Source organism: Diabrotica undecimpunctata, chromosome 5 (genome assembly GCF_040954645.1).
Source record: "Diabrotica undecimpunctata isolate CICGRU chromosome 5, icDiaUnde3, whole genome shotgun sequence".
Lineage (NCBI taxonomy): Eukaryota > Metazoa > Arthropoda > Insecta > Coleoptera > Chrysomelidae > Diabrotica > Diabrotica undecimpunctata.
The window spans coordinates 46315280-46337116 of record NC_092807.1 but is presented as its reverse complement, the minus strand read 5'-3'; the positions used below and the strand labels follow the sequence as shown (position 1 = coordinate 46337116).

The window sequence follows — 21837 nt, the reverse complement described above, 5'->3', positions numbered from 1 at the left end:
TAAAATAACATTTTTACGTGTCTAATTAAATATATGTTTTGGGTAATAATAAATATGGCTTTTTCGTGACAACATTGGATTTTTTAATTTATCTTACAATATTCGTTACTCTTGGACCACATATAAATAATTAATTGCTAACAGGTTTGATGAGCCAATATACAGGGTAGGTGTGTTTGTTTATTGTTAATTATTAGACACCTATGTATTTTGAGTTTTTTAAGCGTTTTCTTTGTCCCTCGAAGAAAAGACAAACTGACGCCTATATTTCTGGTTTAGCTCTAATAGATATTTTTTCTAATTTTTTTTCTTTTTCATTTTTCTTTTGCTTGTGGGCTAGTAAGAATGATCCAAAGAACCAAGCCCACATCTCTTCCGATTTTGGGCAATGCGACATCGCTCATTTTGTGTACTTCAAACATTGTTCATCGTTTGTTGCGTTACAACCTGATAGCACTAGGGGTGGGAACAACCTACCAGTTATAACCTAATACCAGTTTTGTTACTCGATTTTATTAAAACTTTGTTTTTTTTTATTAAATTAAAATTTTCATTCCTGACTTGAATTTTGTGCGTCCGTCAGGTTGTAAAATTTGCTGGTAAAAAGTTTCTGTTTATATATCAATTGATTATCTTAGTATCGATATATTCTTTCGATAGTATTGATATCGATTCGAATGGAATATCGCAAACTAAAGCACCATTCGACAACCAGCTTGAGCTTACACTGTACTAGCAAAGAATATAGTCTATATTCTTTGGTACTAGTATACTTGCACTAGAAGGATAAGGTAGTTGCTTATTAAGTAGTTTAGTTTTTTCGAAACGGTGTCACACTCCATCAGCGTCTTGGAATATAATAACTAATTTTTATAGTTCACTTTTGGTAATCTCTTAGTTCTTTATCATATTCTTATTTTATGTCTGTCTTCTATATTGTCGTTTAATGTTTTCATTATTAGTTATTCAAGTCAAGGAGCCTCATAGACCTAAGAATAAGGTAAATATTAGGTAGAAATCATATATAAGGCATAGTAAAAATACTCTAAACTTTCTAAAATTATATATTAAATACAATAATGAACAATTCAATTACTTGTATGTATAGATGAGCAAGTGAAAGAGCCATTACAATATCATAATTTTATTCCAATATCTGATAAGTTGGGTAAAAACAACCTAACCTAACAATGTCTATCTCACCTTAATACTTAATCAGCCTCAACATAATAAACTCTAATACATATCACGTACGGCTTATCTTATTTCTTTCTAAAGGACTCCGCACACATTATAATAAATGTATTTCTTTATTGGCCCAGTAGAGATAACCTTATAAGGTGTTTTTAATCATGTGTACACAATTATTTGTGGTAGTAAACCATTATCCACTGTAAACATTTAAGAATATTAAGATAAAATGAAGACAAGAAGAAGCATGAAAAAGATAAACCTAACATATATGTTGAAATTCTTCGAGTTTTCATAAAAATTAGTTAAAGCAATAAAAGTATTTTTCTTTAAAAAAACTTTTTAAATCTTGTATGCTTTAAAAGAAACCGAACAAAATAGTAATCTTAGAGCAGGCCAGGATCCAGATGATGTTTTAAAATCAATCATAAAAATAATAGCAATTTATCACTTTGGCTTAAAAAATGGTATTGAATAAAAATATGAAGCGTTTTACAAACAACAACAGTATTGGCCTACCTGTAATGAGGTCTGATGACAAAATTTTAATAGTAAAAATATCCCTTCAATTGCAAAACATTGGTCACACTATTATCAGTATTTTGCCAGTGTACCGCGGACCGATCACAGAGCTGATAATTTGTTGAAATAAAATAAATAGCGAAAGTGGCAAACAGCTCAAAGCAAATAAAATTGTAAGAGATTGGCTCTATGCGTGTAATTGGCATAGTAAGGAAATGACCTTTGTAGACAAAAACTTTAAGTAATTAATTAGACAACAGTTTGGAATCAGACAATATTGCATCGACTTCTAGCATAAAATTTTTAATCCGCAATAGACTAGTAGAAAAATACAGGCTGTTGCAAGAATTACAAAAAAATAGTTCATCAATTTCAAAGAATATTCCAAAAATATAGTAAAATAATTATTATTATCGAAGTTCTTCGAAAATTTGAAAATTAATTTCATAAATTGTGAAATTCTTCATGTATAGTATAAGTAAGAAATATAATAGAACGCTTTAAGAGCGGAACGTCTCTGTTCACTTTCCAAATTTACTTAATCTATAAGAGCGTCATTAAATTTTATTTTCATCCTCATTAAATATTCTCCAAATCCATTCCTGCTCAGTTTATTGTTCAAGTGCTGTCTCCATTAGTAAATGTTAGTGCTTACTCTTCCTGACCTTTTTTGCCCGTAGAGTTCTTCGAAGAATATCCCGGTCCATTGTCTGATCTTTCTCATCCAGAACAGTTTTTTTACTCAAATGCCTCATCTTTCTCCTATTTTAGCCTTTATAATGAATTCGTGGGTGTAGTATTTTCCATGTCTTAACAGATGTCTTAGTTGTAGAACTTCTTCATTCAATATTCTAGCTGCCCAAAGTATTTTCAGGATTTGACGATCTATCCATATCTGGAAGGTCTAGTTTATTTTAAGCTGGTTTTAGCTCCCATGTCTCGACTCAATACAGTAATAATGACCAGCAATAGATCGCTATCACTGAGGTGACGTCAGGAGTCAAAGGTCAAAGTGCACTCAAGTGGCTTACTTTCTACTACATTTATTCCACTTACTTAATACAAATAATTTATGACCTTTTAAATAAGACTCAAGCAAATCAAATTGCTTAGTAATCGAAATCGACTGAAATCTAGGAAAAGTTGAATAGCTTGAAACAGTGCACGATGAACCGCCAAAATATTTTCCTCTTTCTCAGGTTCAATGAAGCTATCAATCTCGTAAATTTTAAAACGTGGAAAACGATAAATATAATAAAAACGAGGGTCGCTTAAATAAAATCAAACTTGACAAAAGGGGGAAAATGGACCAAGATGATGTAAACTGTGATTGTGGGTAAATACAAAATATAGAACAACTTTTTACTGTTCCCAATCCCCAATAACTGTCTCCATCGGTGTACCTTCGAAAATTTGTGACTCGAAAACAAAGATGGAGCCGACGTAGCCCCATGTCTTAATCCCGCGGACATCGATGTCCGTACACGATAAAGTAACAAAATAGCAAAAGTTAAATATTTCTCTATTTGTAATTACTTCAATGATTACACTGTTCTAGGCACATCAGCAACGCTGCAAAACTAGAAAAAAACTAAAAACAGCTATGTAGATTGAAAATTTTTAGATTTTCCGAAGTAAATTGTGTTCCTGAACTAAACGGAGCACTTGGAATACATGAAATAAAATAAGATCATACTGTTAATCTAAAATCAAACAACGTCTAAGCTTTGTTGTACATCTGCATCGCTGCATAGATTTATCTTATGTCAAAATATTATTTATACTTATGGTGGCAGTATCTCAGTGGCCATATTACTGGCTTAACAAGCTGGAGGTCCCAGGTTTAATTCCCGGCACTGACACCAGTTTCGATTTCTAATTTAAGTAAGTCACCACCTTCTTCGGAGAACAGGTACCGGCCACGTTAGTGGTCGTTAAGTCGTGTTAGGGCGCTTGCGCGACCTGAAAACCCAAACACTATACCTTAGCAAGAAGGTTACACGAACTTTACTATACTTTTTCCTTATTTGCTACTGCTATTTCAATGCTACTGAATTTTCGTACCCATTCTGGTACATATCTCCTGACAGTAAGTAAGTACACATGACCCTCAATGATACCTGCAGGATGGTAATAGATGTATAACATCAATACCACTACCAAATCAAAGCAGCATTTTTTGCATATCCCAGAAGTCGCAGAAATGTAGCAGAGAAGATTATACAAATCGCAGTCGAATAAAAGCATGCCCTTTCCAAAGCTGTAATACTACTAAAACGAGTGAAATCTGGAAAAGCAGAGATCCAATAAGTTAATAAATATAAATATTTTCACACTAGTTAATTTTAAAACATTCATTAGCCTTTCAAATTACGTGCAAACTTATTTCTGCTGTACAGAAATAAAGTAATTGGGGTCTGATTCTCCGGAAGGCTGGAAAACCTTCTAAGGCAAACCATGATTTAGTCTTTGAAAGGTCATTCATTCATTTTAAACTAGAATGAACTTTCGAAAAAAAGTCTAATCATTTATTACAATAAAACATCTCAAACGAATTAATAAAAGTAATTGATAGACAGATAGAATAAGTGATTTAGTTTCGGATCAAAAAGCATGCTGGTTTTAACCCAGCAGTTTTATTTAATTACAGAAAAAGCAACTTCAGTGTATGTAGCAATAACGAATATGAACAGAATTAATGCGATTAGCTGATTAACTAACGGAAGAATAACTCTCATTATTTATTGAGCTCGTTCTTCTATAACATTCCGAGTAATTGGTTAAATTAGCATTAACTGCAATACGATAAAAACCATGTGTGGCAATTTATTAACAATTACCAATTTGTTAGGTACTATTTTAGTGTGTAATGATTATAAGAAATTTTCTGTCATTTACAATAACAATATTATTTTCTATCATTACAGTAATATAATAAAAGAGACATTTGTAATTTTTAGTTTAATAATAAATTTAAAAAAAATTAATTTAGATTTTAGAATAAAATGTAAAAAGATGGTTGATTGATACAATCAAGATAAAAATATCACATAAATAGGTACAATAATCTGTGCAGAGTCCAGACTACCATTACTATCCTATAAAAATGCAGTGATGCTATATACAATATGTTTAATAATTGATATGTTAAATAATAATATAAAAGATTCGTCTATAAAACATAAAAAGAATAAAGCTATCCAGAATAGACTAAAATAACTAAAACTACAAAGATTTATTGTGCAAAGCGCCTAGCTTGAAGTGTTCTAATACATTTGATTTATACGCCACGTTAATCAAATTTATACATTTTACTATAATTTTGAACCAATTTGATTATTCTGTTATGGTAGAAGAAACCGTGACGTCCTAAAACGAGACTATTACGACAATCACCATCAAAAAATAAAACTCATTTTCCTATTTCAAATTATGTAATATCAACTAAATCATCTCGATGACGACATCTCAGACAAGCACAAATACCAAATTTTACTTAAAGTCAAAGATCCAACATACTGCGATATTCAGGAAGCTAAACAACCAAAAATCTTTTACCAGAAATAACAGTGAGAACAGGTTAATCAACATCTACGTTAGACTGAAATGAAAAATATAGATCTGCTATGAACGAATTAATTTAGCTGTAAACTATTCAGTTAAATTTGTTACACAATTACGACAAACATAATGGTGATGTTTCGTCATGCAGCCTTTGGAAGGTGCCATTTCAGTGGCAATGAAATGTTGGTCTGTCTGAAAAGCAGATTACATCCAAAAACAAACTCTTAGCAGGAAATAAAAATCTCGCAGGTACGGCAGTAAAAAAAGTACCATGGTTTTCTCGTACATCTAACAGTACATCGTACATGAAATCCACATAAATATAATGTAATGAACAATGCAAAACAATGTATTTGTGTGTCATATATTATTAGAAATTGCCTCTATAAGCAATCCCCCTACTTACGGGTAAACGGCTAGGGGCGGATGAGCTGGTAAGTGAAAGGGCACTTTTTTGTCCTGAGATTGCAAATCGGCCTCGAAAGTGGATGAACCTATTAACAACGAAACCGTCAACAGCACAAGATGCCGAAGGCAACGAGGAACCACTGCAATAAAGACTCGGAGAATACCCCTAGTACAATTAGCATGACTACAACAAATCATAGACAAGATATTACTGATCATCGGATTCGGATACCAAGATCCGGCAGAGAAGGACAATCACAAGATAAAGATAAACCTCACGATCTGCACGTGGAAAGTTAAACTACTATATGAGGCAGGTAAGACTCATAATGCAATCAAGAAGATAGATAGACTATCAATAGGGAATAAGCGAAATAAGATGGATGAACTATGTGCAATGTGAAATTAGTGATCATTACATATATTATTCAGGTAACCGCAAACAAAGACACGAAAATGAAGTAGGTATAATCTTAAATCAAGAAACTGCCAAACATGTTAAAAATTTGTACCCATATTGGAAAGGATGATATTCCATCAACTTAATAATTACCCAATTATAACATGCTCTGCAATTGTCGTTTTGCTTGGCCCGTCGTTCTCCAGACATAATTGGCTAAAGAGTTTGCGAGCTTGAATCTTCCAAACCTCTAGTGTGCGACCTTTAGTTATATTTGCGTTTCAGTGAACGTCGTGTTTCACTTTACCACAAAAACCGTCCTAGTACAGACCTCCACGTTGGTAGAGCTGGGAATCCATAGTCGTTAGATCAGAAATACGAGCACTTTTTAGAGCACGTACTCTGATTTGACGAATAGTGATTGCTGATTGTACAGGGTGTACCCGATTGGTAGTGTGCGCCATATTCAAGCTCTGTCCAGTCCCTGTGGGATCCTTGATTCCGCGCACCAGTACAGTTACTATGCAGTCGGGTTTTCGAACTCCTATAAGGCTGTACACCCTTCCAGACTCCTTGAAGCTTAGTTTTAGAAGTAGCATAGATCCCAAATTATCTAAGTGGTGAGTAAGTTATTATTTCCTACTCATCCAGCTATTTCTCAAACCATCGAACGAGATGGTCATCTGCGTATCTGCCATTATCCAGGTATATGCTCTTATAGCTGACAAACCACACCACATAAGTGAAGTATTTTATAATGAGTTATGCAATACCTTAAAATGCCTGTCCAAAACAGAATTAACTTTGATAATGGGTAATCTAAATGCCAAGATTGGTAGGGGACAATCGGGAGAATTCATAATAGAACAATTTGGACTTAGAGAAAGAAATGAGCGAGGCAACCGATTGAGTGAATTTGTAGCAGAAGAGGAATTCGTGATTACTAACACTTACTTCAAACCACCCCACAGAAGATTATACAAACGGAAATCACATCAAGATACTCCAGGCAGCATACTGAATGAATAAATAAAATAGATTACATTATGATTAATAAAAAATGCCGTAACAGCATAACATCAGTCAAGACTTTGAGCTATTTGAATACCATTATTCAAACATATGTAATGGACCAGGAGCTAGAAAAACTTTACAAGACATACAAGAGAAATAACTTAAACCACCAAAAATAAAGACAAAAGGATAGATAAAGATACAGATATTATAACATAAACACGATTCATTCAATATGCACACAGAAGTTAAAGAAGCTGCAGGTTTATACAAGCCTAGAAGAGTTGGGTGTTTGGCTGATAACCAAGAAAAACTACTAGTAAGTGTGGAAGAGAAACTAGACACTTGGAAGAAATATGTGAAAGCAACTTTTTGAGAGAAAAGGCAGAATACCATTGAAGATACGGAATTTCAAACAGGACCCCCGGCTAGACACTTGGAAGAAATAGGTGAAAGCAACTTCTGCAGATGAAAGACAAAATACCATTGAAGACACAACCAGCTCAAAGCTGGTTAAAGTCGAGGTTCGTAACTATACCGAAAAAATTAAATGCAACAACACGCAAAGACTACAGACCAATAAGTCTAATGAGCCACTTACGTAAAACGTTTTAGTGCTTATGCAAGGGTACTGAGATGTCAACTGCGACGTATATATTTTGTTTTATCGAGTACAAAAAGTATTTGATAAAGTAAAACATGATAAGCTGATAACCATCTTAAAAGAGGCAGACTTAGATGATAGAGCCTTGAGAATCATATATAATTTATATCACAACCAAACTGCCAACATTACAGTGGATGATCAGTTGACACAGGCAATCTCCATAGATAGGGGAGTGAGACAAGGGTGCATTCTGTCTCCGGTGTTATTTAACATTTACCCTGAATATCTCTTCAAAAAAGCACTGGAAGAACTACAGGAAGGCGTATTAGTCTACGGAGTACGTCGAAAAAAATATTAGATATGCCAACGACGCAGTAGTTTTTGCAGGTAACTTAGATGGTTTGCAAAGATAATGTCGCTCAAATCAGATATAAGTAGAGAACATAGACTTTTTCTTAATACGAAAAAAAAAACAAATTTACATAGTGGTCAGTAAATGCGAAATATTAAATACACCGCTTTTGGTTAACCAACAACCAGTTGAATGGGTAAATAGATACACATACCTTGGTACCAACAAAAACAACCAATGGGCCACCGTACTGAAATAAAGAAACGCATAGGAAAAGCAAGGGTCAGTGTTCGTACTCTTTTCAGAAGTCACGATTTTAATGTAAATTTAAACTAATTATTATTGAAGTTCCAGGCTGAATCCAACTTTAAAGCCAGCTTGCATATTGCACACATGTTTATTTGTAGCAAAAATTTCTATTCTGGATGTTAAAACACATTAAAATGATCTAATCGAATTAAAATTCATAATTTCATAATATATTTAAGGTGCCTTATAGGTATAAGATTTATCAGATAATCATAAAAGCTCTAGCCGTGTTGTTATACGTTTCATATTTCCCAAATTATTTCGATTTTAGTTTTCACTTTATATTCTTATGATTGCGTCAAACAAAACTCGCATAAATAATCTGTTAATTTAATCTAAAAATTAATCGGTTCTTTTTTACAAACAAATAATATAAGAGCAACAAATATTTCAAAAACCTTTCAGGCGTTTTCTAATGAAAATAAAAACAATTCTCTCATAGAATGCATCCGTCAAAATCCTTTTGAAACTGCTCTGAAAGCCAGAAAAGAAATAATATTACCTCTAATATTATCTCTCAGAATGTCCAAATTCATACTCCCTGAAAAACTACGCTGTTGCCGGCAAAAAATTTTTTAACTGCAAAAAATAGGCGCTGAAGGAGGAAATCTTCGTGAGGAGGAATTTTCATTTTTTTTTCTTCCTCTTTGTTGCGTAACAACAATTCTTAATATTTTTAGTCTATTTTGTATCATATTATTTAGTTTATTTTTGTATCATACTGTATATTAGTTTAGATATATAAAATTTCTTTGTACTAACTAATAATCTGTAAAGCGCCGTTATCTTGCATTTAAATAACTTTCTACACAAGTTTCTAAAACCTTCATAGAATCGTAACAATGAAAGGATTAGTATTTTCCAAATTACCCTCTGACGAATTCCAAAATTCCGCAAGTTAAGACAAATACCCTTATCAGGTAGTTTTTATCAATGATTTGAAAGTTAAAGGTATTTGAAAAATAAACATATCTTTTAATACGTCGAGGGGTCAGGGGGGAGATTTCGGAATGTTTGTGATTGAGGGGAGAGAGTGGACATCAGTATCAGTTCAAATTCCAGCACTGAAGGAGCGTCAGGCTCTACTCGCCCCAGCGGCATATTAGTGTTTTAAACCAGTCGGTGTATTAATAAGTTCGTGTCAATATTGTACCACCGACAAGTGTGTATCATATGCAAGTTATCGGCGTTTAAAATACATTGTATTTGTTTACATATATTTGTTCAAACGTTCTTTTCGAATCTTCATTTTTCCCAGTTTTCTGGGTGGTCCTTCAAAGAAATATATATAAAGTGAACCTATTTCCCTAAGGAAAAACGTTGTTCCCCAAGGGAAAAAACCAGCGACCTATTACTGGTGCGTGAAACAAAGGTGTAAGGACAAACACCTACATCTTCGCTCACTCTTTATAAGTAATTCTGCTTGTTCATTGGTGGATTAATACTTATCTCTTGCTATTTTGACGACACCGGTCTCCTCCATTCTGCTTATGTGGTTATTCCATTCTTTTTTCTATTTTGTGTCCATTCATTTATACTTTTCTTTCTGTCGATCTCTCAGCGTATTTCCTGTAATTCTTCTCAGTACTCTCATCCCTGCCGTTTCCAGTAGCCTTTTTGTTGTGGCTGCATCGGATCTTGTTTCTGAGGCATATGTCATTATTGGTCTTACACTGGCTTTATAAATTCTTGACTTCATCTCAGTATTAATGTGTCTGTTTTGCCATATAGTGTGATTAAGGCATCCTGTCAGTCTATTTGCTTTTTGTACTTGATCTCTAACTTCTTTGTCCAGGTCTTCATTGCTGAACGGTGTAATTCCAAGGTATCGTATTTCCCTTACTTCTTCAATACTGATGCCATCAATTTCTATTTTACTTTGCTACTGGTTGGTTCTTTGCTGATTACTATTGTTTTAGTTTTTGAGATGAGATTGTCATATTAAATTCTTTTGCTCTTATGTTAAATCTGTGGACTAGTCTTTGCAGACTATCTTCACTTGGGTTATTGATGCTGCATCGTCTGCGTAACAGAGTATTTTTATTTCTTTGTTTCCCATTCTGTATGCTCTTCCTTTGTTAATGCTTTTGATGATTTCATCCATGATTTAATTAAAGAGCATAGGACTCAATAAGTCCTTCTGTCTTATTCTGCGTAACAGAGTATTTTTATTTCTTTGTTTCCCATTCTGTATCCTCTTCCTTTGTTAATGCTTTTGATGATTTCATCCATGATTTAATTAAAGAGCATAGAACTCAATAAGTCCTTCTGTCTTATTCCGCTGCCTATCTCTGTAGGTTCTGTAAGTTGTCCATCTATTCTGACTTCCACTTTGTTGTTTTGGAAGATGTTTCAATAATAAAAGACAGTATTCTCATAAAATCAATGTCTGGTGTGGTATACTGAACCAGCGAATTATTTTTCCTTTCTTCTTTGAGGAAAACATGAACTCAAAGAACTTTTTTAGAATTTTTAAATGCCAAGTTGCGCAGGAACTGAAAATTTTTCAAGCCGTTGGATAGTGGTAGTCCGTTAAAAGATTGGCTACCCAGATACCAGATCTCACAATTTTAGATTTCCTTCTCTGGAGAGTTATTAAACAAAATTTTATCAAACCCGCTCAAGAGACGTAGAAAAATTTGCAAGAATTCGAGAGGCATGTGCAGAAATTATTCCCCAATAACTAACAAATGTAATTAGAAATATTCCTAAACGTTACCTACGACAAATGCATCCAATTAGATGGTGGATTGTTAGAGACAACCAAAATTATGTTTCTGTGGCAGTTGATGAGAATGTTCTTTTATGACTCATAGCTTAGTTAGTTTTAAAATTTTAAGTTGTCCTTACTTATTATTAATACAATATAATTCTTTCAGTACAATTACTATCATAGTTATTTGAATCTACTTTAAATTTAGTGGTGTAATGAAATGTTTAATAGGTATGGTACAAGTGTGGTAGAATGTCTTGGAAATTTGAAAATTTTAAATTATGTCCCGAAGTAGACCTTTTATTACAAGATATTTAAATAAAACACGGTTAACATTTTTCATATTTTGTAGAAGTCTTTGTGATAAATGATACCTGATCGAAACGAAAAGAAATTTCACATAAACCTCATACTATAAATATTGTAAAATATATTAAATGTCATGTATTATCCCTATATTTACTTTGCATTATATCATTATATTCTTTTCTTACCATTTCTTAAAAGCCATTTCTAAAAGCTTTGCTATATGAAATTTTAGAATTACTGTAAGGTTTAAAACCGCAAACAAGGCGAAATAGTGCAAATTCAATTATCCGAAAGCATTAATAATCATCTGATAAATCTCAAATACTTTCAGAAAAAGTAAATTCGAATAAATTATTTATGTAAACAGAATTTACATATGTACCTAAAATTAAATTACAAAACCATCGTTCTGCCGTTTTATATAAATAATTTATTCAATTTGACTGCCAGTATTGCTTTAAAAAAGCTGCACGTTTGGCACAAAAGGACGGAAAAATAAACCAAAAAAAAAATATTTATTGCGAAGTGTATAAATCATCAATATTGGTCTGTGTAAGTGTTATTTTAATAAGTACGTAAATAGGAAATGAGGAAATGTTTTTCCATTACTTAACTTGATATGTTTTACCTGGATTAGCTATCAAAAGAAATCAGTCTTAACACGTTTGCCAAACAAAGAAAAGTCTTCTTTTCAGGCCCGTTTGTGACTACCAAAATTATTGTAAATCTGATTAAAGGACCATTTATTGCAATTTAATATTAAGGAATCGTTTTCTTCATTTGGTAAAATACCACACAAAAATTATTATTATAACTCCATATTTTTAGCATATTACGGAAAAACATTTCCCGGTAATCTACGATTCGCGTAAATCTATACTTTGTACATCTTGGAAATAATAAATATATTGATTATCACTGAATAGTAAAGAGTTTATTCGATACATTCATAAACTATAAATAAATGTAAAAATTATATACTTCAGTTGTAAAATATAAAATAGGATGTAACCGGGATAATATTAATTAAAAACAGAATTGCAGAAACGAGTATAGTCAATGACATAAATATTGTTAATAACTTTTAAAAAATTGTGCGAAAAGTATAATCAACAAGTTGGTAAGTTGGGTTATGTTTTAAAAAAACTGGATGTTGACACTTGAGGGTGGTGTTTTCACCCTTGGAATATTAAATTCTGACTGTTTTGTGTGTTCTCTACTCTTATTACGTATAAAGGCAGCTTTACATCTAGGCTATGCAAGTCTCATGCTATGCAACTCCGTCTTGCATGGCACATCTCTTGCCTAGCTTGACCTTTTTACATCAGAGATATTTCTGTGCAATTTTAGATCCCACTTTCATTGTTGCCAACAGAGAAAATATTTATCAATTTAAGGTTATTTTATTATAAAAAAAGAAAACCTAGAAAATGCTGGGTCAAACCTTGGTTGAATGCAGGACTGGGAAAATGTGAAGTTACCCCAAGAGTTCTTGGATGCTAGAGACCTTCAAAGTTTTAAAAACTTTCTTCGAATGAACGAGTTCACTTTCCTTAAGCTCCTGGAAAAAATTAATCCCTTAATTCAGAAAAGAGATACCAATTTTCGCCAGAGCATTCCATCAAGGACAAAATTAATTATAACTTTTAGAGTATCAGAATCAGCTATATCTCAATTTATTCCCATTGTGTGTAGGGCAATTTATGATATACGCTAAAGATAGAGATAAGGTTATGTTTTATTCTGTAATCTATTATAAATTGTTATGTTGGCAACATGAATTTTAACGATAAATTGCAAGAAAATAGCATGAAAAATAGAACATGTTCTAATTTTTCGTCTAGCACAGGAATTGCATGGAAATAGCCCGTGGGCATGCGCAGTTCCATGATCTGTCTTGCATGGCTCTTGCCTAGCATGAAAATAGCATAATGTAAAACTGTCTTAACCAAAATGCGATTGAACGAACTGTAAACTCTAAACGTCCTTTTCTTATTACGTACCCACACTGAGGAGTAGGCTCCTCGGCGGCAACCTGTCAAATGTGCTAGGTTGGTACCTTATTCCTACCGCGTTCACCTTTCCACCCGTGGTTGGGATAACTGACGGGTGTTGGTGTAGCAGCACAAGAGCTACGGGGAGGGTGAAGTCCCACGCTGCAGCAGCACATAGATTATGCGCTGTATTAGTGTATCTGTTTCTGTATTGTGCATTGCATATATATTTTAAGTAATTGTAGATGATCTCTTGTGTGTTCTTCTTTTAATATTGCCTGCTACATTCTGCTGATGGGTTTGCTACACATGTTTCTTTAAGTAGGATGAGAGCTCCTTCTTTGATTTTTCTCTTTTTCATGTCTGTTGCTTTCATGATTATTAATGCATCTTTACATTGTAGTATATGCTCGTTATCCCAGGCATGTTTGCATATCTCAAATTTGTCGAAGTCTCTGTCGTTGATGTATGTTTCATGCCCGTTTATCCGGCATGCTATCTTGCCTACAAGATCAACGCCAAGTGACAACAGCCAGTTTTTTTAAAACGATAACCCATTTTACCAACTTGTTGGTTATACTTTTCGCACATTTTTTTTAAATCTTCGGTAAAAACGATTTCCGATGTGAAAACCGAAAATTTTCATTACAATCAATTGTGGCTTAACTCCATATTAACATATTATTTGACATAAATATTATATTGTCTGGTCAAGTAATTGTATTTATCATCTTATCTTGTGGTCTATTCTTAAGAGTTCTATTGTTGTTTTTCCACTCCGCTGCTTTAAACTGTTCAAACCGGACATGCATCGTCTACCTGGTCCTATTTTTCCTTTCAGCTTTCCTTGTATCTTGTATAACTAATTGCATCAACTCACATTTTTCATTTCTAAGTATGTGACCATAGTAGCACATTTTCTTCCTTCATACTGTTGAATATTTTTCCCTTTCTTAATCTTTTTTAGTTTTAGTCTTTGTTACGTATTATGTCCATGATATTTTCCACATTATTTGATAACACCACATCTCAAAGCTAGCAAACCTTAACATTTCCATGCGTAATTGTCCATGTCCCAAATCTATATAAGAGGATAGAGAGTATACAGCACTTCAGTACTCTAGTTCTATTCCCATTTTTTTCATTGCATAATTTTCTACTGCTCTCATCTTATTGAAAGCGATTCTGACCATCTCAGTGCGTAGTTTTACTTTAAGGCTACCCATCTTAAGGTACCATTGTTCATTTAGCTCACATCCTAGGTAATTGTATCTGGCTACTTTTTCTAAAGCTTTTCCTTTAACGTAGATTCCTTCGGATTTAATTATGTTCTTATTGAAAATCACGATTTTTTTGTATTCGTTGTACTGCGTAGTACGATCAACTAAAATTTGCACTACTTCTTTGCTATCCGCAAGAAGTATCGTATCGTGGTGTCTATACATTATTTATAACTATCTCTACATTTTTTAGTAGTTTAGTTTCACAGAACATGATTATTCTATGTATGTTTCTCTTAGTGAATATCCATGTCAGTACTACTACTCTAACATATCCATTTTCTTTTCCAATCGGTGATTCTTGTGATTTCTGATTTTTCGATTCCCATAGAAACTGTTTTTTGTTTTCAAGAATATTGTGTTTAGATATCTGCGCATTCATCACTTTCTTAATATGTATGACGGCGGTCCGATAGGTACTTATCCTCAACACCCGATGGTGTCACTATGTACATTTTTACAGGTAACATGTGTTTTGTTTTGACCGCATCTGAAAGTGAGCGTATCCGCGGATTTTAGAAAAATGGAAAAAGAGCAATATCGGTCGGTGACTCGATTCTTGATTTGGGTGGGAGATCACGTACATTACGAAGAAAAGTTGGATTTTATTGAGCCATGACCAAATGCCCCAAGAACGGCTACCACAGAGAATAAGGTGACAAAATCCATGAACTAGTATTGGCAGACTGTCTATTGAAGGTGCGCGAGATAGATAAGACAGTGGGCATTTCAAAAGGTCACGTGAGTTATATCCTGCATAAAATTTTGTGCATGAGAAAGCTGTCGGTGCGATGGGTGCCGTTAAGTGCAATCTGAAGGAGTTTCTGCGTCATTTCCAGACCCACGACGAAACATAGACCTACTGGTACATACCAGAGACCAAGAAACAGTCGAAGCATTGGACTAAAATCGACGAACGTGCACAGAAGAAGTCGAAGGCTGTCCTATCGATCGAAAAAGTGATTGCAACCGTTTTCTGGAATTCACAAGGTGTGATATATATAGACTCCCTGGAGAAGTGCGAAACGGGCTCCACTATACCGAATTATTGGGCCGATTCGACACCGAATTGTAGAAAAAATGTCCTCGTTTAACAAAGAAAAAGGTGCTGTTTCACACATCACACCTCCAGCATGACCACGGCCAAATTAGTCGAATTCGGCTATAAACTGCTGCTCCATCCACCGTATTCTCCAGATTTGACCCCGTGCGATTCCTTTTTGTTTCTAAATTTGAATAAGTCACTCGCAGAACAGAAGTCTGAGTCACATGAGAAGGTCTTCGACGCCACCTATGCCTGCTTTGCAGACCTCGAGAAAATGTATTTTTCAGACGGTTAAAGAAGTTGGTGCAGCGTTGAGTAAGGGTATCGAGCTAAAAGGAGAGTAAGTTAAGAAAAAAATCGCCACTTTTCCAAAAATTAATAAATAAATAAATAGTAAATATTGGTTCAATTGATTTATTCATTTGCGTGATCCATAAGTTTTTCTACGTATCGAAATACATACATCTTTCACATATATTTTAGTTTCAAAAACTTTTAGAACTTGATATTGTATCACACGGACAGAAGAGACACAAGTCAGAAGAACACCAATGTCAGATAACATTGCAATGGTTATAATCGGTGATGGTGATGTGATGACTGTGATGTTCTTTGATAATAATTTAACGTTTTCAATCATTTCTTTGTTTATAATATATTTAGTTTTTAGGGATTTTAGGGATTATTCGTTGGTTATTTCCTTATAAGAAGCCCATTTCCCTAAAGAAAGCTCATTTTCCATATTAAACCACTGTAAACAATAGATAAAAAATCTTCATAAAAAAATTGGATAAATATAATAGCCGTTTCTGCAATTTTATAACATTAATATAGTAGTGTCTCTGAAAAATCTAGACAACACTCTTAACTGTTATACAACTCCTACGATCTGAGCTACATCTACATAACGATGCTACATAGCTTAAATAATTAGATATAAAAATGCGTCTAACACATATTCTAGCCTAGGTCTTTTTGTCGCAAGTACTTTGATTTGAAATAAAAAGTTTTGTGTCCCACGTTCATCAAATATGCACATATTTGTATTTTTTATATTTCTACAAAAATTTTAATATCATTTTTTTTTTGTATAAAACGTTCTTTTGTTCTCCCGCTATACTAAGGTGGTATTTTTTTAATGATGAATTGATGGGGATATTCGATGCTCCAATGGGGAAACTATAGTTTAAGGAAAATTATTACTGATTTTCTTTTTAGCACACTTGCTAAAGCTCCGTGGGTCATCCTTTTTCTTCTGTCGGTAACACGATTGATACAGACTTTCTGGGACCATTTCTGTGCACTGGTACTTGTTCGAAATGAGATTCCACTAGATTTTGTTCATCGGGAACTTGGACTAGATTTGGACTGCTGAAACAATAAAAGTATTAATCAATAAGCCAACAGAAACACATTCAACGGCCAATTCTACCAAGACATGGAGAAAAACTCTAATTAAAGTAGGCATGTGTAACATTTAAGTATAAACATCAAAAATATATAACGAACAGCACTGTGATTCCACTTTTTTTAATAAAAACTTAAACTTGTTAATTCATACCATTCGATTTGAAAACTTGTCTTATAAAAATCCAGGTGTGCCATGAAAATTAATATGTCAATTGCATTGTTTTATTAAGGCAAAGTGACAGCACCTCAAATCCGTACGATTAATTAGATACTTCAACTTGTACAGAAAAACCGCTTCAAACTTTATTTATTCATTCATTTATATTCATTTATTATTAAGATATTCTGTCATGGAGTGTCGGGCATTTAACACATGTTCAAATGGTAACTGCTGTGAATATGATCGAGGCTGGGTTTTCAAAGGCTGATGTTGCACGTCATTTTGACATGTCACAGAGCGTGATTTCGCGATTGTAGCATCGATATGAACAATTTGGTAATGTTCTTGACAGGACAAGTATGTGGTAGGCTTAACTTGTCAAAATGTGCATACAACTACACGTGAACTCTGTGGGGCTTTAAAAATAACCATAACATTATTGTATGTGACCAAACTTTAAGGAATAGATAACACGAAGCTGACCTGAACGCCAGACGTCCATTGAGGGTTCCCATGTTACGTCATGGAAATCGTGGACACAGATTAAGGTAGGCACAACATGTGCATTGGGGCTTACAAGAATGGAGTTCTGTGTTATTCACAGTTGAAGCTAGGTTTTGTCTCTACCCTGAGTTATGAATAGTGAGAGTTTGGAGAGTACCTGGTCGACAACAGAGATTTAGACATGTTCAGGGTGTTCGTCCATATAGTGGTCTACAAGTTATGATGTGGGCTGAAATAATTTTTTATCATCGAACTGTTGCTGTTTTTCTGGAAGGCACTTTGAATAAATATCAATATAGTGATAACACATTAGAACCTGTTGTCCTTCCATTTGTCACTGCTGCAACAGTAAGAAATTGGTTTCATAATTTTTAAAATCCAATTAAGTGTAATGAAAAAAAAAAACTGTGTGTTCCTTAGACATTTTTGATGTGTTTATTTTGGGAAGGCAATTTATTCACTTTCACAGAGTTTGGTGTCCCCTCTTACCAGCAGATTTTTTATTCTTCAGCCTTTCAATATTTAATTAAATAATTTAAATTAATTACCTCAATTCTTAATATTACTTTGGTATAAGAACCATTGAAATTGTCAAAGGGACCGTTCAAGTATTACGTAAGCAGATTTATTACAATTATGGATCCCCATCCCCCTTGTTACCAGAAATAAGCCCCTCCTCCCATATCACGTAAACATTTTTATATGCGCTTTTTAACGTTTCCGTTTTTTATCGATTTATGAACAGCAGTTAAAATTCTAGAAATAAGAAAATAGATTTGGAATAGATGACTGTAACCCACATAATATTCAATTACCCACACTTTATTGACACGGTCTTCAAAATAGAGTAAGGTACATCATAATCTTAAGGGGAACGGGAGGGATTCTCTAACACCGTCCAAGTGTAGCTGAATAAATATTTCGGCTGGGTACAAGTAATTAGGTATTATTACTTTAGATTATTTCTTAGACTTTTGGTGTATTTCCATTAAGCGGTGGTTCTTTTTGTTGCATGGATTTAAATAAGCTGCTCTTACTCAGTTGAAATGTATTACAATTATTATAAACAGTATATTTTTAAATAGTTTGTTAGATGATACAATCGCCATTTATTTACTCTCTGCTTTTGTATCAGAAATATGACTTAAAGTAATTGATATGTGATTGGATCATTCAACAGTGTGGCTGCTTCGTTCGGCAGTTAAAACATAATAGACAAGAGAGAGCTCTCTTCCTTTTGTCAGTGTGCAATCTTTCGCAGAGTCAAATTTTAGACAGCGCAGTGTTGCAGCGGGGGGAAAGAGGTATGAGCGTTGTTGCAAGGTTGGATTAAGTTCGAACACTTTAGTAATATTATGAGCAAATCAACTTCGTTAAATTTTTGGTATACATATTAATTCCAATTAACAATCTTCAGTCCATGACACCTGAATCCATGATTCTTAGTTTTTGATGATATTAGACGTTTGCTGCTCACTTTCATCCGATTTTGGAATATCTACGTCATTCTCATCGAGCCATTCAACATCGTAGAGCTCTAAATTTTGAATAATGCACATCAGTTCATTACACCGAGCAGTCACTCTTGACTGCCAAGTGTCAAGTGACTTGACGGAAGCATGATAAAGCTAAAGACCACACGTTTTGCAAGTTCTACTTAATAGTTTCAATTTTACCGTCGAACAAAAATAATCTTGGGTCATTTGCAAAAAATCTTATAATGAAGCATTTAAGCGTAGAGCTAAATTGACTGGAAGATTGAGAAATTGTCATCCATCGTCCAAAACCCAGTCATCAACAGTTTGTGTTACTTTTACCGGTGGTGGAAAAAACCTGTTGTCTAGTAATCTAGATAGGCCACTTCTTGGTCGATAGCATTCTGTTTCTATATATTTCACCATTTGATGCAAGTATTGGCTTTCAAGCACATGTTTTGAATACCATTTAATGTCTATGTACATAGAAAGATCTTGTTCGCCCAGCCCAACACATTTTGTAGTAACATGATAGCCATCAATTTCCTTTGAACTCAATAGTTCAACTAACACATTTCCTGAAAACTCAAAATTGAATATTTCTAAATGTTCATTAATAATTGTAACGCCACCTTTAAATATAAATATTTGCCTAATTCAAATATAAATATAATGTGTGGGTGGCAATATGTGTAAAAAAGTAAATAACTAGTGCTGAATAACAACTGCCCCATGTTATCAAAATAAGTAAAGCAACGCAAAGCATATCCCCCATAAGTGCTTACGTAATGCGGTTTTAACCAAACGTTTGAAAATAAAAGGAAAAACACCTGGAAAATTAATAAAATAAACAAACACACACATTATGATTTTTTGGTCATTTTTTGTTTAGACGAGTATCTATATACTTCACTTGCAATAAATCTCTTTAAGAACAAAATTATGTCTAAGATAAGCGTTATAAGTAAACCTACGTTTCAAAATTTGAATTTGGCGGTGGCGTAGGAGACCTCGACAGCGGAAAACTAGCCACTTCCCTATTCCCCGTCAACGATCGAATAGATCCGAATGGTTGATCAGGAGACATCTGAGCTACTGGTGCAACTAGAACTCTGTAAAAAAAGACAAAAAAATTAATATAAAATGTATTGAGCTGGTGTTATTTAGTTTTTTATAGAAAATTCAAACAATTATATAATAAAAACATAAAGTTTACAAAATCATAATGGAATCCCTGTTGATGTACCGTAGATGTACTCCCAACCCGTAGCTGTAGTTATTATTTTGCACACACCTAACATTTTTTGTACAATCCGGTGGTGATCCATTATGTAAAAATTATATGTTTGATCTAATTCACAAGGAAATATCCTCTAACAAGCCTGCCAACTCATTTGCTTAAGACCTATGATATCAATTGCGAGTATCCGTTCGGTGGAATAAGTAAGGTCCAATACCATATGATATAACAATGCCTCCCCAAAAATTCAACTACCACCTCTACTGGAACGTAAGTCGATATAGGTAAAGATTTTGATCAAAGTACTAATGATAATTATGTCTGCTGACGAACCAACATGCAACAAAATGTCAATTTTTTAAAAACAATATACTTTCCAAAAAAGTTACGTTTCCACTTAACATTTCTTCAGCCCTCATACAAAAATTCATTCATCTTTGAAAATAATTTACGTTTAATTCCTGATGTAATTGAATTTTAAATGGGTAAAATTCGTTTTTCTTTATAATTCTTCTAACTGTTTTTGAACTCTATTATATGTAACATAACTAGAAATACCTTTTTAATCGCCAAAACCCTTTTTGGTATGAAATTTAGCACATTGCTTTATGGAACGAAGCGGTTTAAAAGTTTTTCGAAGTTTTTTTGTAGGAAGTAGATATTATTTATTTAAATAAATATTTTGGCAAACATTTAAAGTTTCTTTATTTCAAAGCATACTTTATACTTTCTCAAAAATATACATTGACCGGTTCTTTGTTTCGAAGCTTACTTTATCCGTTCTCAAAATGTAGATATATTAAAAATTTATTTAACTGATCCTACTGGTAAATAAAATTTAACTAAATACTAAAGTGATAAATTTAGTAAGCGTTTAATAATGAATTTATAAATATTGATTACATTATTTATAAGTATGGTAAATATTTTTTTTTGTAGCATGATAAGTTAAAAAATTTAATTTATCATTATTTATCAATTCAACTAAGTTCTACTAGCAATACATTTGCATTTAAATCTTTTTTATTTTAATGCATGTTTCTAAAATCTAAAATCTCTAATTGTAAAAATAAAATTCGTACAATGTTTGTTATGTATAAATATAATTGTCTTTGTAGTTACCAAAAAAATTTAAATAAAAAATCAGCAAACAAACACACATCAGCAACCTACAAAACGAAGCATGCTAGATATGTATAACCCATACCAAAAGAAATGTAATATTTCCTACAAAATACAATACTAATATACAGAGTGTTCCATTTAAAAAGTTTAAGGAGGGGCCATTCAACGATAGAGAAGCAACTACTGAAGTAAATGAAGATAGATCTATATTGTAG

The 21837-nt window shown here is 33.3% G+C and overlaps 1 protein-coding gene across 8 annotated transcripts in view; it reads right to left on the bottom strand.

Annotated features, from left to right (window-relative positions):
- Positions 1 to 1051: 1051 nt before the first annotated feature.
- LOC140441291 (uncharacterized) overlaps positions 1052 to 21837 on the bottom strand; it is a 345941-nt gene continuing 325155 nt past the window's right edge. For 7 of the 8 annotated variants that reach the window (XM_072531913.1, XM_072531919.1, XM_072531917.1 and 4 more), the window contains 2 exons: positions 20232 to 20369; positions 1052 to 17079 (listed from right to left, as the gene is read on the bottom strand). In XM_072531913.1, the coding sequence (XP_072388014.1) occupies positions 16950 to 17079; positions 20232 to 20369 (268 nt within the window). In that variant the 3' untranslated portion in view covers positions 1052 to 16949. The remainder of the gene's footprint in view (positions 17080 to 20231; positions 20370 to 21837) is intronic. The other variant, XM_072531914.1, reaches the window with a different exon arrangement.